Below are 19072 nucleotides of genomic sequence, written 5' to 3' on the forward strand. Positions count from 1 at the left end.
TTGACTTCTCTAGGTGGTACTGATAAAGTGCTGCAGCAGGGCAAAGGGAACCAGCGGACAAGACCTGCTGACCACATTGGTGCCTGTTAACACTGTGTACCTTTGGGACATAGTGCCACATGTGTCCTCTGAGCCTGTCAGGCACTTAACCACATCACCCAGAGATTCCTCTGAAAAATATACTGACAGAGAGCTTTAGTAGTTAGGAGAGACTCGATTATTAAAACTCTTAACACAGAGTTTCAACATCCCTGGGCAAAAACCTCAATAATACCATAAATATCACTATCTTCACAAAATGAAATATATGTTTTCTTTTTATCCAATACAGCTCCTAAACCAAAAGGCATCAAGTTAAGCAACATCCAGTTTCACTTTGATGTTCATAGCGGCCAGTTCGGCTACAAAATACCGGAAGACGTAAGGCACCGACACAGTGTCGATGGTGTCGCTGCGCTGGCAGAGCACACAGTTGTACTTCCTGTTGCGGAGGGCGGACCATGAAGGGGGCGGCTTCTCCAGCAGCGGGGACAGGAGACTGCCGCACTGGACACACACGTGCGCGACAGAGCGGTCAGAGCAGTTGAAGAGGCGGTCGTGAAGCAGGAAAGAGGTACCATGGGCCAGAAGGGCATCTCGCTCCATCTCCCCAAAGCGGATGCCCCCCTGCACGTTTCTCCCCCCAATAGGCTGGTTGGTGACTTTGTCTCTGGCTCCTGTTGTTCTCACTTGAAACTTGTCGGAGACCATGTGTCGCAGGCGTTGGTAATAAACCACTCCAATGAAAATGTCTGCTTCGAGCTCTAGCCCGCTGATGCCACTGTACAACCGCTCCGTGCCGTAGAAGTTGTAGCCAGCCGCCTTCAGCAATTCCCCAAAGTATTCTAAAGCAGAGTTCTGCTCAGAAAAGATGAAGGGTGTGGCATCGTGGCAGAGTCCATGCAGAGCCGCGGACTTGCCGGCCATGCTCTCGATCAGCATGCCGATGGTCATGCGGGACGGGAAGCCGTGAGGATTGAACAAGATGTCCGGGACCATCCCGCTCTCAGTGAAAGGCATGTCCTCCATAGGCCATAGCCTGCTCAAAATGCCCTTCTGCCCGTGGCGGCTGGCGAACTTGTCCCCGATGGTTGGGTTCCGAGGGACCCGCATACTGATGCACACACACTTGAATTTTCCACTTCCTGTGTCATTACTGCAAACTTTGATGTTATCCACAACACAGTTTTCTTTACTCCTAAGGAAAAAAAATAAACGTATAAAAATTATTTGTTTAAACTTCTACATTAAGTTTTGGATTTTGGTTTGTTTTTTTTAAAAAATAACTTCTTATTGTATGCCATCTAGTTGCCTGTGACTCACAGAGAGCCTACTTACATTAGCTCTAAACCCTGCCCCATCCTAGTAGTTTATTTTTAAAATGGTCTTACTTCTATTCACTAATAGAATGGTCAACTGAAAAACTATTGGGAGGATCTATGATTAAAACCATTTTTTATTATACAATAAAATTCTCAGTAAGAGCTCTAATGACCAAATATTTTGGCTAGTAAATCTAAGTGTCCAATTTGAAAAGACATGAACTCACTTATAGTACACAACATAGCTGTCTCCAGTGTTCAGGTTCAGGTAGCCATAATACGGGTCTCCATACTGCAATCGTGCTCCCACAAAGGGCAACCCATCGTCATCTAGCTTCTGCAAAACCCGCGGGTCACCAGGTCTGACACCAAACACCAGACTATCATTGCCTTGTTTGATTTTCTCAGTGAGGTCGATGAACTCGGACTTATACACACTCCCATGGGCAAAGCCTCGTTCCCAAGAGGCCTTATTCACAATCTGAAAGTCAAAGAACCATTCATTGAAAAACCTGCAGTGATATGGAGCTTTTGCAAAATAAAGTTGGGTACAATGACATTAAAACTTAGGTCAGAATTAGGAAGCTCTGATAAGAAACTGCACTGCATTCCCAGAAGTAGGCGATTCAAATCCACCAGATCTCTGCTGGAAACAGTGGGGCAATCTCCTCCTGTACCAATCAAATCCGATTTGACAGTACACACACACAAAATAGTAACATTTTTTAAAAAACAAAAACAAACTTAGATCAGAATAACGGACATTCAATTTTTAAACTCTCCTCATGCTACTTATACTATTAAAACCCAAATATATTTTGGAAAGTACATATAAGAATGCTTTAAGAACAAGATCCACTTTATATTTCTGAAGAACTGTAGGATCATAAATGTGTAGTATCTTCCAAAGTCACTAAACTGTGGGAATTAGTTAGGAAAGTAAAAGGAATCTGTTAGAAAAAAAAAAGAATGCTTTATGTTGTTGTTGTTGTTATGTGCCGTCGAGTCGCTTGCGACTCTTAGCGACCCTATGTACAACAGCCCTAAACTCTGCTCTGTCCTGTGCCAATCGCTCTGTCTCTGACACTCCCATCCCGTTTATCCCAGTCACTGAATCAATCCACCTCATAGAGGGCCTTCCTCTCCTGCACTATCCCTCCACCCTCCCAAGCATGATGTCCTTCTCCAAGGACCGGTCTCTCCTCACAACATGTCCAAAGAGCCACCAGAAAAGGAGGGGAGAGTAAACATAAATAGACAAAAGACATGTTTTAAGATGGGCAAAGTGAAAAGAAACACAGAGTGGACGATCAGACATTGTGGGTACGGGAGTTAATGTGACTAAAAAAGTATGAGGGACTGAATTCAAGATAAACCAATATACTTTTTAAACTCCCACTCTAATAATCTAATAAGTTAAAAAAAAAATAGAATGGAGTCCCATCTCTAGGTCAGGCTTACCATAGCATCTTCCATATCATAGCCGGTGTAAGAAATAACAGCAACGATGGCATTTGTCCCGATTGGATAGTTATCCATGTCATAATAATCATACATGGATGGTCTCACTAAAGGACTCTGTGGAGTCTGAAGACGATACAGCTTATTGTCTGATCGGTCCTGATAAGTAAGAAGTGGAAAGCCCATAGTCTGTTTACCTACAGAGAGAAAGGAGAAAAATGTGTACAATTTTCTAGGAAACTTCTACGATTGTATAGGTAATAAAATTTGAACTAAATTCATCAACAGAGTAATGAATAAATAAATCGTGGTGGTTACAAACACTAGGCAATCCTATACAGCTGTGACAAGTGACTTACGTGCATGATCAGTATGATGAGACGATTAAAACAATATGGAGAGTGTAAGAAATGCAACACAAATTTAATAAAATACCTTATGTTGATAGGTACCACGAAGCAATGCTATGAACAATCTGAATACTGCCCTGTCCTGCACCATAGTCACCATCTCTGATAAGTTTGAGGCTGTTGTTACACTCACTGTGTCAACCTATCTTGTTGAGGATCTTCCTTTTTGTGACCACCTTTCCCAGCAACGTGTCTTTTCCCAAGGACTGGCCTGACAGTATGCCTACAGAATGTGAACAGGAGTACCCTAGTTGTACTTTCTCCAAGACATACTTCTTTGTTCTTTTGACAGTTCAAGGGATATTCAGTACATTTCACCAACACCAGACCATGAAGGTCGCACTGATTTTTCTTCAGTCTTCCTCATTCATGGTATAACTTTCAGAAGCACCGGATACAAGTGAAATAAAAAAACCAAACACCCAAAAAACAACAACAAAAAAACCCCATGGCTTGGATCAGGTGCACCTTATTCTTTAAACTGACATTACTGCTTTTCAGCACTCTGGAGAGGTGTCTGATGGAAGATTTTCTCAAGGCAACACATCTTTTGATGTCTAGACTGTGGATTCAAATAAGACACACAGCTGACAACTCTAATCTTTTCTCCATCTATCATGACGATGTGGTGAGTACTTTGCTGATGTGAAGATGCAATCTACTTTGAAGGTTGTAGTCTCTGATCTTCTGTAGCAAGTGCTTTACGTCCTTTTTATGTTCTGCAAGCAAGGTTGTGTCATCTGTAACAAGCTATGTCATATATAACACTATGCGGATGAACACAACCTTTATGGTATGAGATCATAAATATAGTGTACGTAATATATCCCAAATTATTCCAGACCTGATTCATGGACATATAATGCAGGAAAAAGCATAAAAAGTAGATGTAAAGAACACACACAGTTTTCAAATATAACTGAAGAGATAAAAATGGTGAACAATAGACATTAATCATTAGAGGACGACAATTACATAATCTTTGTAATCTCTGGCTGGGTGTTGTACAGAAACCACCTTACCACCCCCTGGAAAACACCAAGCTTGCTATAAATCTTTTTTGGGACAAATGGTAACAGTTATGGGCCATTGAACTGGGACAGACTTGCAGCTGACCCTCCAGCAGGTTTCCACAGGCTGTAAATCAAATGAGGAGAGACTGTTCATCTTTCTTCCTTGGAGCCACTGGTAGACTTGAAACGTTTGTCTGAATCGGCAGTGCAACTCCTCTCCCACCAGGCCATGAGAGCTCCCTCAAAGTTTTATTACTGACTATAAAAGAGTATTATATAAAACAGTGTTTTGGAAACATTGGTAAAGTAAATGAACACCCTTGTCTTTAAAAAGTATCTGGGAGTAAACAGACATCAAGTCTGCAACTGACTTACAAATGGGGGAAAAAGAAAAGAGGCTCAGATGATACAGAATGTTAATGAGTGACATGAAGTTTCAAGGGTTTATGGGACATCTCTATTATTACTGTAAATTTTTGATATATGTGAAATTTAAAAAATACTAAGTTACAAGCAGCACTCTTCTCTCATGCTGGACTCCGCCTTACCCATCTGGCACTGGTACATGTTCCGTGGACTCTGGTTGTGATCAGAGAAGGGGATGAAATTAGCGATCACACTCAGCAGGCTGTGGGGGAAGAGTTCCTGGTGTGTGGTGACTCCAGCCAGAACCTCATCCTCAAAGATAGCAATATTCATGAAGAGCTGGAGAGGAAACAGAAGGAAGAAAGCTAAGACGCAAGACGGCTGACTTAACACAGGAACTCTTGCTATTTTGCAAGGTGCAATATTCAAAGCCTTAGTGTCAGGGGTGGTGAAGAGATCTACAGGAAGCACAGGACACTTCCAGTCAGAACTACCACTCGTTTTATGTATTTTATACTTTATTCTAAGCCTACCTTGGCAGATGTGACAAGGAAGAGGGAAAAGTAGCACAAAGCCCAGAATTTTGCAATTTGAAGGATGTAGGCAAAGACAGTGAGGCCAGAGTGTGCCCATGTCACCCTGGAGGCAGAGTTGGGCGGAAAGGCCCTTGGGGGCTTGGTCAGCTAGGAAATGAGGTCATGAGACCTTAACTTCCTTGGGGTCAGTGAGATAAAGCAGGTGTACGCTCTATGCTGGTTACTAAGGCAGAAAGTAAGTTTTGACTTTCTTCTAAGCCACACTGGCTTAAAATCTACCATCTATTTCTCATGTCTCACATCTATCAGCTCTTACTAATTCAATTTTGTCAACGTTTTTGCAAGAGTTTATTGTTGTTATGTGCTGTTGAGTTGCCTGTGACTCCAGGAGACACTACCTACGTACAGCAGCTCTGAACTGTGCCCTGTCCTGAGACAGTCTCATGGACTCTGACACACCTAACCTCACTGCTGTACTTCGGTTTCTTAGAGCAAATGCGCTATGTAGTTTTAATTGTGTTATGTAATTTGCTAACATTTCTAAGCTTGTAATCTTGGAACACCTCTACATTCTTTAAATGTGAAATTCTGAAGTGAAAATTTTTTCTTAACACAATTTCAAGATTTTAAATAATAAGTTTCAGATTAAAAAAAAGGGGGGGGGGGAAGCAACAATGATAAAGTCTCTGAAAGTTGCGTGCTCTATGAGCATGGCCACCCAGCCATCATACCTGCTCCATAGTTCCAATTAGTTCTTCTTTGCCTAATTCCAGGTTCTGCACGGGCCGGATTAGTCTACAAGGAGTAGTAAAGAGGAACAGTCCTGGGTACAGACTGGGCTTTCCTGTCATGGGGATAAGGGCCACCTCCATCCAAGGAGGGATTCTTTTTTCTCTCAACACCTGTTTTCAACCAAAAGATAGAAAGAATAAGTGGTTGGTTTTACACTCATCACCCTGCTGTATGAGATAAAGGCAAAAATACTGTGGAAGGAGGTCAAATATGAAAAAGAGTTTAAGAAATGAACTTAATTATGCAAAGACAAAACTTAGTGCTTGAAACTATTACTAAGGCAAGAAAAACACAAGATAAGTTGGGAACCAGAGTCAGAAAGTACACAAAAAACTAAAACAACAGAGATATGTCCTAAAAGACACAGGAACCAACATGAAAGACTTCCCAGTGTCCAAAGCTGGAACAATTTGAACCAAATATAAAATAAGTTCAACTATTATAACTCAACAATAAAGACTATCCTAATTACATACTTCCTCAAAAAAAGATATGTCAATGGCAAATAAGCACATGAAGAGACACTCAATGACATTTATCATCAAGAAATCATAAATCAAAGCCACAGTGAGATGCCATTTCACAACTGAAATGCCCAGAATAGGCAAATCCACACAAATGACAAGCAGGTCAGTGACAACCAGGGCCGAGCTGGAAGAGTAAATGGGAAGTTACTGCAAATGGTTATAGGATAATGAAATGTTCTGGAAATAAAAGGTAGCAATGGTTGTACAACTCTGTGACTATACAAAACAACAACAACAAAAAGCCAAACAACCTCATCCCCACAAAACACTGACCTATATACTAAGAAAAAGAGGAAGATGTTTATGAACGAATAGGGAATGATTTCCAAGATGTAGTATTGTTAAATGTAAAAAGAAAAATACAAAAGATTTATGTTTTGTGTAATAAACTGATGACTATGCATCTCTTGATTATTTTTGCAAAAAGAAACACGGTTGAAAGATAAGAAAGTCCCACATGGGGTGAGCAGGACTGGGGTCAATATGTGGTGGTGAGGGTAGAAAGGATGGCATGGGAGTGACACCTATGAGTATGCCTTTGTGAACCAAGTTATAATTCACCAACTCCAAATAGTAATAAAGAAGGTAAGGGAGAAAAACTTACAAATGGCTATATAACAAATGCATGTAACTACATATAAATAACATTATCACATTGAAACAGTAAAAAAAAAATTAACTTGGGAATCTTATAAACATGGTACTTAACTCTCTACAAATGATAGAGTTTGTAAGCAGAAAAACAGTACCTATAAATATATTTCCCAATTTCCCCCCAGTGGTATGAATTACAAATTCTGAAATAATTCTTTCCTGAGTACAAAAGCAAGAAAATGGACACTGGTGGAGAAGAGAGTTACAAATATGGAAAGGAAAAATACTCTGGTAACATGGGTGCATATATACATGCTGAAATGGCTTCAAAGCAGGATGTATTGGTAGCAATGTTCTGCGACCCAGATCTCCAGTTCTAAGCAGCACACACTTCACAGTAAAGCAAATCAAGGGTAGGACTGTTGTTGTTAGGTGTCATCAAGCCGAGCACCACTCACAGTGACTCGATGAACAGACCTGAACCTTGTCCTGTCCTGCACCATTCTTACCATCTCTGACACACTTGAGCCCACTGCTGCTGTAGTAACTATGTCAATCCATTTCGATGGGGTCTTCCTATCTTTCATTGACCCTTTACCCTTCCAAGAATGATAGCCTTTTCCAAAGAATAGCCTAGGCTACTTGTTGTGTTGTTGTTATGTGCCATCGAGTCACTTGTGACTCACAGCAAGCCTATGTACAAGAGCCCTAATCACTGTTCTACCCTGTGCCAACCTTGCAGTCTCAAACACACAAAATGAGCCAGAACCACCTTGCTGTGCCAGAAGGCAAAGCTATACTAAAAGAATGATGGTCCAAGGCACCGATCAAGTGTAATTCATATAAAAACACACACCTATGAATGACTGTATGAAAGCCAATTCAAAAAAAAGAATGATGGGCATAAAAAACAAAGAAAATTCTTGCACTGACTGGACAGAATGTGAAGGCAGAGTGAAATACTCTATATTCACCTCACTCTAGGGTCTTGTGCTTGGTTTGTACTGTGAATGGGGCAACGTGGCAAGAAAATCCCAAATACAACAACAAAAACAATCCATAGTTACCAGTCCAGAAGGGTCCACATTAGTCACATTTGATTATCAAAATAAATTCTCTCAACATAATGCTTATAAAATCAAACAACCTATGCTTATGTGTGCATGTATAAATCTGGAGACGAAGGTCCGCCTGATACAGGCCATGGTCTTTGCAATCACTTGTTATGCATCAGAGAGCTGGACAATGACTAGGGAGGATAGAAGGAGAATTGACACCTTTGAGCTGTGGTGCTGGAGAAGAGTATTGAATGTACCATGGACTGCCAAGAAAACAAACAGATTCATCATAGAGAGGATTAAACCAGGCTGCTCCTTGGATTCTGCAAGGATTCTGGGGCTTCGTCTGACATACTTTGGACATGTTGTAAGGAGAGAGACATCATGCTGGGTAGAGTAGAGGGACAGCACAGGAGGGGAAGACCCTCTATGAGGTGGATTGATTCAGTGACTGGGGTAATCGGTATGGGTGTGTCAGAGGCAATGCGACTGGCACAGGATAGAGCAGGGTTTAGGGCTGTTGTACATGGGGTCACTACGTGTCACAAACGACTCGACGGCACATAACAACAACAACAAAACAAATATAAATAAATGAATTAAACAGAGAAAGGAAAGCTCTATATTAAAGAATAACAACTAGTATATAAACAAATGATGGAGTTACAGAAGAATTACTGGGCTGAACTATTAAGTCAATGCTAATCACAACTTAAATAGTTAATTCAGCAAGAATCACCAGTAAAAGAATCACCAGCAAAGACTTTGCCAACCCGTGGGTGACAACTTGATGAGGAGTAAATGTGAAGAGCATTCACTTCACCTTTGAAACCTCCCTCTACTAGTTATTTATTACAAAGGCAAACACACTAATTGTACGTGTTGTTCTTTATGTACTTTATGAGTTGGAAACATCTCACAGCTGACCCTCCCGCAGGCTGACAGAGGCTGTAAGTAAGGGAGGAGACTGCCCATCTTTCTCCACTAATGAGCTGGTGGCTTCAAACTGCGCAACTTTGGGTTGGCAGTGCAAATTCTTATCACAAGGCCACCAGAGCTCCCTATAAGTGTACAAGAGACGACCATTACTGTAAAGTCACCAAGTCATCAAAGTGATGGGACAAGCCTCCTTATATGGTGTCTCAAATCTCATAATGAAGAAACAACTTACACAACTACATTAAGGCAGTTTATGCAGGAAGTGGTCCATATTCTTAAAAAGATATTTTCATAAAAGCACCTTGAATATCTTTAATATCACTTGAATGCTCATATTTTAACATCTCCACAGGATTCCAGAACCAAGCAGAATTTTGTTCTGTTTTGCATAGGTTTGCTATAAGTCAAGGCCTAATTGAAACCGAATAACAATTTATATACTGAAGTTTATTTCATTTGGCAGACTGCCACATTTACACAGAAAAAAAACAATTTAAAAAAGTTAGATCTACTTAACCCCACAGTGATACTACCTGAGGGCACACAGGTTAAATGTCTGTCCCTGAAGCCAACCAATGAGGCCACAACAAAGCCAGGCTCTGCCGCCAAAGGGAATAGATTGGAATTTTCAGAATCAGCTTATGATCTTCTGCCCATTCCATACTGCCCTGGGGTTACCACACAGCTACCCATAGACTAAAGCCCAAGATAAAGTGATAGAACAAGTCTGTTACTTCAAATTACCTTAAAATGCCGGAGAGAATCTGCGATGGTGGGCGCAAGCTCCTTCTCCACCCAGCCAACCATGACGCCATCCAGCAGGACAGGATAGCAGTCACTGTATGGGGCATGTGGGGCTCCATCAACGGGTGTGACTCCTAAGGAAGCCAGAGCACAGGCACTGAAACATTTTTTCTAACATTTTCAATATTCCCCAGAAGAGACCAACAACCGCAGTTATCAGTTTATTGGCCTTGACTCAAAAACAAAACGCTTTCTGTGCTTCCTGTCGGAGGTTAAATCACTGTTGCAAACATATCTCAAAGCCAGTAATAAGGACTGCCTATGAGGAGGGCAGCTAGGACGGGGCTAGGAGGGAGATGTTTCACTGTCTATATTTCGAGTTCTGAAACCACATAAAACTATCTAAAAAATACAATAAAAAATTCTTGTCCATGAAACATGAATAACCAAGTGCCACAATTTTTTCACTCCATGTTTACTGTCACCCTAGCATGCATTAAGTCAGCTAAGCTCCAAGTGGTGTGGTGCAGCCAGCCAAAAGGCCAGCACTGAATCTGCCAGCTGCTTCAGGAGAGAAAGGCGTGCCACCTCCTGGAGTAACCGACAACACTGCACGCCCAAATGGAAGGGAGCTACGAGCTGGACTCAACTCCATGGCAGTACACTTCATGGTGGCTTATGAACTTAATTAGAATGTTCTAGTCCGTTGTCTTCCCTAGTGCCAGAGCAATTAATGGGATATTTTTTTTCAACTCTCATTTTCTTTTCTGCATTCTATCCCTCCTAGACTTCAATGTTTCTCAGCACTGGTAGTAACAAAATTATTCTTGTCTTTGCGGAGGATGAACCTACAAATTGCACTTGGTTACATCCTCTTAATCTTTTTTTTTAAGGTAAAACTGATTTATTAATATATTAGAAAGTTATATCCACAAAGGAACAGACCTCACTCCCTGAAAAGACACTTGGAGGGAAGGCCCACTCGACTACTTCCTTCAAGGTCCCCTCCAGAGAGGCTCCACTCTAATTAGCAAAAGTAGTTTTAAGGGAAATTTCCTCACTGTAGATTCAATTTCCCCTCTGGATATTTGAGAATACTGATCCTTATGTATGCAAAGTTTTACCATATAAACATTATTTTCACTGAGATCCTGCCCACAGACTGCCCAAGACACAGAATACTTGTGTCCAGAACTTGTGAACCCAGGGACTGAAAAGCATGAACACCAAAGGAAAAGTGTCATCTTCAAATACGAAGGTGAACTCAAACCAAGGATCAAACTCCAAAGGGCAAACTGCAGCCCAGCCAAAGTAGAGATGGCAGCTGCAAGTCCCAGGACCAGAGGCTGTACGTGGGACCATTTTCTTTTACCATTTTCTGGCAATCTACAACTCTTTCTTCATAGAGATTCTAAGGTCCACTCAAAAGATGCAGGCAGAGTGACTCAAAAGGTGACATATCACCTACACTTTCCGTACTAATGGATGCTATTTTCAATGCTTCTAACACCAAGACAGAAGGGAGGGTGGAGGGCAAAATATCAGCACTTTATTTTCTCTCTCCTGTCCTCATGTCCAAAGAATGCATCTCAACAGCAGAGAGCAGTAAATCAGCTCTACTCCTGCAGAGCATTCTTGCAGGAATTTTTGCTGAATCTCAAAAAGCAAAGCAGCATACCTTGGCAGTCTGTACCTGTCAAAACTATACACAACCGGAAATATTCCCCTGGTCTGTCCCTCTGCCTGCTTCTCTTATTGTAGACCAAGGAATCCCACTCGGGAGAACCCTTAATAAAGCTTCTTGAGCTTGAAAAAAAACAAAAAACAAACAAAAACTATACACAACCAAGTATGATGACTGAATAGGTGTACATGACATACCCAAGTTGCAGAGCAAAGCTGGAATAGATGTCGTATACACAAATTGCGTGACGACCTCACACACAGCAGTTAAGTGGTTCATGAGACCACAGGGCTCCCCGTCGGGCGTGTGCACTGGGCAGAGGAAGCCCCAGGACTCTGGCAGCAGCCTGCGCACAGTTGTGGTTCTCATCTTGGCAAACTCAGCCCCTCGGTGCACACAGCGGAAATGGGAAATATAGCGCACAAAGTTCAGTTTGTCAGCCACAACGCATAAACCAGAGTCTTGCAGGAAGCCCAGACCTTGATAAAACAAAAGTCAATCAAAATTAGGCCAAACTTAAAAATTAAAAATGGTCAACTTTTATTTAAGGCTCTGGTTGCTGTTGTGATGTGCCATTAAGTTGATTGTGACTCATAGAGACCCTATGTTCAAGAGCTCTAAAACCTGTTCTTTCCTGTGCCAGCCTCATCTGACACGCCTACTCCCATTACCCCAATCACGGATTCTATCCATCTCATTGAGGGTCTTCACTTGCGCCATCCCTCCACCCTCCCAAAAATGGTATCCTTCTCCAAAGACTGGCCCCTGCTTGCAACACACCCAAAGTATGTCAGACAAAGCTTCAGAATCCTTGCCTCCAAGGAGCAGCCCGATTTCACCCTCTCCAGGACAAAGCTGTTTGTTCTCCTAGCAGTCCATGGTATATTCAACACTCTTCTCCAGCAGCACAGCTCAAAAGGCATCGATTCTCCTTCTATCCCTAGTCGTTGTCCAGCTGATGCATAGCACCCAACTGCGAAGACTGGTCTGGATCAGACACACCTTAGTCTCCAGCCAGACACTGTTATTCTTCAGTACACTGGAGAGGTCCCTGACAGCTGGCTTTCCCAATGCAAGCTTGCTTTGTCTGACATACTTTGGGGCAGTGTGTGTTTGCTGAAATATGTCATTTGGTATGCCGTCAACTCCTGGAGTCTTGTTTTTAACTCTTTCAGAGCAGCTTGAACTTCCTCCATCACCACAGGCTCTTGCTCATGTTATTTCCTTAAATTCTATCAGCCAATTCCTTTTGGTACAATGACTGTATACTCCTTCCATCTTCTTTTAACGCTTCTTTGATCATTTAACATTCTGCCCGAAGCATCCTTAAGTACTGCCACTCATGGCTTGAATTTGTTTTTCCAATTCCTTCAGCTTAAGAAATGCTGAGTGAGTTTGGCCCTTTCGATCTTCTGACTCCAGCTCTTTGTACGTTTCATTATAATACCTTGCTTTGTCATCCTAAGCTGCCCTTGTGACATTTTCTGTTTAGCTCTTTAATTTTGTTTTCTTCCTTTAGCTTTGGCTTCTCAGGCTCTAATTCAATATTCAGTCTTATCTGACATCCTTCTTCGTCTTTTCTTCCTCTTCTGCCTTTGTAACGATCTTTGCATTCTTCATGGACGATATTGATAACCTCCTACTGCTCATTTGGTCTTTGTTCATTGGTGTTCAAGGCCTCAAACATGTTTCTGAGATGGTTTTGAAATTCAAGTGGATAAACTTAAGGTCAAATTTTGGTTCCTATGGATTTCATTTTTTTTCAACTTCAGCTTGAACCTGTCTGTCCCATAATCAGCACCTGGCTGATTTTCACAGCTGATATTGAGCTTCTCCAGCAATTCTTTTCACAGATATAATCGATTTGATTCCTATACATACCATCAGGTGAAATCCATGTGTATGCATTTTTGTTTCTTATAAAAGGTATTTGCAATGAATAAATCACTGAATGTGCAGAATTCTATTATTCTATCTCCAGCTTCATTTCTGTCTCCAAGTCCACGTTTTCCAGCTACTGATCCTTCTTCCCTGTTCCCAATTTTTGCATTCCAATCACCCATTATTATCAATGCATCTTGACTGCATGTTCAATCGATTTCTGACTGTAGAAGTTGGTAGAAATCTATTTCTTCCTCTTTGGTTCTAGTTGTAGGTGCATATATTTGAATGATAGTGGTATTCACTGACTTCTTTGTATGTGTATGAATATTTTACTGTCACGCACATTGTATTTCATGATGGATCTAGAAATGATGTTTTTGATTGAAAGCAACCTCATTTTTTTCTCACAAACCAAGAAAACCAAGCAATTTGAGAGTGTCCAACAAATTAGGGTGGGTTTTACTATACTGTTTACTCTATTGACACCAATGAGTGGAAACAGTTTATTATAATATAATAACAACAACAACAACAACAAACCTGTATTTTACAAATGTATTAGTGAACTAATAGGAACAGCCTGGCTTTGAATAGTTTTTTATCTCCATCTCTGTGGGGGAACATAAATGAGCAATAAAATAGCAAGCAATTAAATGGGACCCATCCAAAAAGGCTAGATTTATAAGCATTCGTTAGCCCTAAAACACTCTGTTATTAGTACTATCCACACAAAGCCATCTTCTGGGCCTCAAATCACATGTCTGTGACTCTGATGCAGTTTATTTACAGGAAAACACAGAGAACAAGCAACTTAAATGACATGTCGAGGTAACCATTCATCAGGGATGTAAGCTGTTTTCAGCACTCTAAAAAGGGTACAAGAAATATATTTTGTCAGTAGAACTGAATTTAAACTATATAGCCATTTTGTTCAAAGCCATTCAGACTAATACACACTCATCAAAATTTACAACAACATGAAATCTGTCTTTAGTGAAGTCGAAATGTTACTAGAACTCTCTTATACAGGTAGCTCAACTTTTAGGCTTACAAGGTGAGGATAACTTTTAGGCTTACAACAGACACTCTATGGTTCAAAATTGGAAAGGGTGTCCTCCAGGGATGTATTCTGTCTCCATACCTTTTCAATCTATATACAGAACAGATCATCCAGGACGCTGGGTGTACATATGAGGAATGTGGCATCAGGATTGGAAGAAGATTCATCAATAACCTGCATTATGCAGATGACACAACCCTGCTTGCTGAAACTGAGGAAGACTTGAAGCGCTTGCTACAGAAGGTCAAGAACAGCAGCTTTCAATATGGATTGAAGCTCAACATCAAGAAAACAAAAGATTCTCACCACTGGGCCACTTGGCAGCATCATAATGGATAGTAAAGAGATTGAGATTGTTAACAGTTTTTGTTTCCTTGGCTCCACAATCAATACTGTTGGTACCAGGAGCCAGGAAATCAAGAGACGAATCTCCAGAGTACTGAAGAACAAAGATATCAGGTGGAGACTAAGGTACACCTGATACAGGCCGTAAGTCTTCGCAATTGCATGCTATGCATCAGACAGCTAGACAATGACTAGGGATGAAAGAAGGAGAATTGAAGAGTTGAACTGTGATGCTGGAGAACACTGAATATACCATGGACTGCTAGGAGAACAAACAAGTTTGTCCTGGAGAGGGTGAAATCAGGCTGCTCCTTGAGGCAAAGATTCTGAAGCTTTATCTGACATATTATGGGCATGTTACAAGGAGGGTCCAATCCTCATGTTTGGGAGGGTGGAGGGACAGCACAGGAGAGGAAGACCCTTAATGAGATGGATTGATTCAGTGATTGGGGTAATGGGAGTACATGTGTCAGAGACAGGCTGGCACAGGACAGAGCAGGATTTAGGGCTCTTGGACATAGGATCACTATGAGTCGCAAGCAACTTGATAGCACAAAACAACAACAGACAGGCTTATAAGGTGATAATAACACCAGGGAGGCATCTGCTCAATTCGAATAACCTTTTGTAGCATGTGAGCTGATTTTATTCAGCATCCTATTTAAAAAGGCACTGGGTAACCAGATGTTGTTGTTGTTACGTGCCGTTGAGTCGTTTGCGACTCATAGCAACCCTATGTACAACAGCCCTAAACCGTGCTCTATCCTGTGCCAATCTCATTGCCTCTGACACACCCATCCCGAGCACCCCAGTCACTGAATCAATCCACCTCATAGAGGGTCTTCCCCTCCTGCGCTGTCCCTCTACTCTACCCAGCATGATGTCCCTCTCCTTACAACATGTCCAAAGTATGTCAGACGAAGCCCCAGAATCCTTGCAGAATCCAAGGAGCAGCCTGGTTTAATCCTCTCTATGATGAATCTGTTTGTTTTCTTTGTAGTCCATGGTACATTCAATACTCTTCTCCAGCACCACAGCTCAAAGGCGTCAACTCTCCTTCTATCCTCCCTAGTCATTGTCCAACTCTCTGATGCATAACAAGTGATTGCAAAAACCATGGCCTGTATCAGGCAGACCTTAGTCTCCAGAGAGACACTGTTGCTCTTGAATATTTTGGAGAGATCCCTAACCACAGACTTTCCCATCGCAATACGTTTTTTGATTTCCTGGCTGCTGGTGCCAAGAGTGTTGACCGTGGAGCCGAGCAAACTGAAGCTGTGAACAATCTCAATCTCTTCGCCATCCATCCTGATGCTACCAATTGGTCCAGCGGTGAGAATTTTTGTCTTCTTGACATCAAGCCTCAGTCCATATTGAAGGCTGCAGTCCTTGACCCTCTGCAGTAAGTGCATGAGGTCCTCCTCAGTTTCAGCGAGCAAGGTTGTGTCATCTGCATAACGCAGATTGTTGATAGATCAGATTGTCCACCAATCCTAACGCCACGCCTCTCCTCATAGAGCCCCGCCTCTCGGATAATCTGCTCTGCATACAGGTTGAAAAGGTATGGAGACAGGACACATCCCTGACGTACACCCTTCCCAATTCTGAACCATGCATGTATGGGGATCAAATCCAGGTTGGGAAGTCATCTGGAACAGCTGGATTCTACAGAGGTTTGTTTTCTGGTTCTGGAGAGGATTAAGGTGGAATGTTTACTCACCACTGGGTGTGAACCTCCTATTTAAAAAGGCATTTGGGCTTAAGGGCCTGTAGTCCCAGGCTTGGTTTTTAATTGTTTTTGGTCATTCTTCTAAGTGATAGAGCACTGGTCTGTCAATTTGCTGTACAGAGGTCCAACTCCTGGTCGCTGTGATGCTAAACATTGTGACACTGATGTGTCAAATGTGATAATGGTTACCTATTGTGGACAGTGTTTGATGAAGCTCCTAGGAAGCAGGAGTGGCATCCACTTTTGAAATAGCTTACCTCTGGAAACTATGAACTTGGAGAAATGATGAAAGCTATACAAGTGTTTAGATCTTGTGTCTACACCTTGATGGCACTGAACAACAACAAAGGTCAAAAGAATTTGCATGAGGATAAAGCCTGGAGGGCAGGAAGCAAATGTTTAATGGAAATGAGATTTACGGGGAAGAAGTGGGAAAAGTATGATTACATTATGGGTTATAAAACAAAACATGTTAAGAGTGGCTGAATGCAAAACCCATCTGCCATGCAAACTTTCACTCACACCTCATTTTCACACATCCACACCCTATCCCTTAGCAACAAGGAAATCTATGTAAAGCAAATCATTTGGAGGAAAGTCAAAACCAACAAAAAAACCGTATCACTAAAATGATGTCTATCTCACCTGTTTTAGAACGTAAATTCCCAGTAGCAAGAAGGTACTCAAATGGTCTTGTAAGATCTGTTCCCAAATTAAAAATCCTCATCAAATTTTCAGTGTTTAAGGACACATTGGTCTTCTGAGCCCTTTTGTCTATTGCTATTTTAATAGACACTAACCACGTTTCCATTTTTTCCTAAAACAGGACACAAAATTAATGTAGAAATGTATTTACTGTCAATAAATTTCTGTACAATAGGTAGCAAACCTACTTAATTTAGTATAAACTTAATACTTCCCACAGAAGGCATTTATATCATTAACCTAAAGAAGAACAACTCAGAGTTCAACTACAGGTCGAATATTTATGACAGAAAAGAGTCCCCCTAGAAAAGGGTTTTCCAAAGTTGGCACTAGTGATTTTGGGCTGAAGAATTCTTGGTTGTAAGAGGCTGTCCTGTGGCACACCTAGTAGATGTCAGTAGGATTCTCATGCTCTTGCTGTTATCATTGTTATGTGTTGCTTGCAATTCATAGTGACCCTATGTATAAGAGCCCTAAACCTTGCTCTAGCCTGTACCAATCTTGTCTCCAATACACCTACCCCCATTATCCCAGTCACTGAATTAATCCATCTCATTGAGAGTCTTCCTCTCTTGTGCTTTCCCTCTACCTCCCCCCCCCCACCCCTGCCGCCCCAAAGCATGATATCCCTCTCCAAGGACTGGTCCTGCCTTGTATCATGTCCAATGTAGATCAGACAAAGCTTCAGAATCCTTGCCTCCTAGAAGCAGCCTGGTTTCACCCTCTCTGGGACTAAAATAATCTCTTAGCCATGATGGTATATACAATGTTCTTCCCCAGCATCACAGTTCAAAGGCATCAATTCTCCTTCTATGATCCCTAGTCATTGTCCAGCTTTCTGACGCAAACCAAGTATTTGCAAAGACTATGGCATGGATCAGGCGCACTTCAGTCTGCAGACTGAAATCATTGCTGTAAAGTACTTTGGAGAGGTCTCTGTAGCAGACTTTCCTAGTGTAATTTGTCTTTTAATTTCCTGATTGCTGGTAGTAAGAGTGTTGATTGTGGAGCCTACCAACCAAAAATGTCTCTAGATGTTGGTAAATGTCCCCATGGGAGAAGGGATGCAGCAGCCCCAAGTTGAGAATAATGCTCTAGATTACCCACACTGACGGAAGGAATCAAAACTTGCTTGCTTTGATCTTGGGAAAGGATTTTCATTTAAATACTCTTATCAAGCAGAGTATTTTCAACCTCATGAATCAACAAAATGCCTTGGAGACCAAAGTTACAGCTCTGTGTTCATAAGAACAGAAACAACGGTGCAGATTTACAGTCTCAATTACACCCAAAGTGTAGGAAACACTAGCTGGCCAGATCAAGAATTTCTTCTGAGTCAGACACAGAAACACAATGGAAAACGAATAGAAGACAAGAGAAGGCTGAAGAGGTGAGGAGTAGAGGCACAGGTGGAAATTCTGCAACGCAAATCGAGAAGCTGGAAGATCCTCTCCAGGGGAGGCTGTGGGTTGTCTCTTCGTATCTAAACTAAGGTAAGGACCTAGCATTAACCAGTCACTATGGTCCTGTGCATATCTATGTATTTAAGGCTCACAACTGTTAAGTAAGAAAACTCAGGCTTAGAGAAGGTAAACAGGTGAATTATCAGAATACATATTCAGGAAACACTCGAAAGCCCAGATTCTTCTCAATAAACTACCATGTCTTCAAACAGCCATAAAACGTGGGTAAAACTCCATTATGTAGGGATAGGGGAATGTTGTTGTTGTTGTTATGTGCTGTCAAGTCGCTTTCGACTCATAGCGACCCTATACACAACAGCCCTAAACCCTGCTCTATCCTGCGCCAACTGCACTGCCTCCGACACACCCATCCCGATTACCCCAGTCACCGAATCAATCCA

The 19072-nt window shown here is 41.7% G+C and overlaps 1 protein-coding gene across 1 annotated transcript in view; it reads right to left on the minus strand.

The window, feature by feature from the left end:
* Positions 1-236: 236 nt before the first annotated feature.
* Positions 237-19072, minus strand: part of POLR1B (polymerase (RNA) I polypeptide B, 128kDa) — a 36444-nt gene continuing 17608 nt past the window's right edge. The window contains exons 8-15 of the mRNA XM_006903403.1: positions 17149-17320; positions 11683-11964; positions 9802-9935; positions 5879-6049; positions 4794-4950; positions 2823-3019; positions 1589-1842; positions 237-1237 (exon numbers count right to left, since the gene is read on the minus strand). Of these exons, the coding sequence (XP_006903465.1) occupies positions 355-1237; positions 1589-1842; positions 2823-3019; positions 4794-4950; positions 5879-6049; positions 9802-9935; positions 11683-11964; positions 17149-17320 (2250 nt within the window). The 3' untranslated portion in view covers positions 237-354. The remainder of the gene's footprint in view (positions 1238-1588; positions 1843-2822; positions 3020-4793; positions 4951-5878; positions 6050-9801; positions 9936-11682; positions 11965-17148; positions 17321-19072) is intronic.

Source organism: Elephantulus edwardii, unplaced genomic scaffold, assembly GCF_000299155.1.
Source record: "Elephantulus edwardii isolate Elephantulus edwardi_28Jun2011 unplaced genomic scaffold, EleEdw1.0 scaffold00646, whole genome shotgun sequence".
Taxonomy (NCBI): Eukaryota; Metazoa; Chordata; class Mammalia; order Macroscelidea; family Macroscelididae; genus Elephantulus; species Elephantulus edwardii.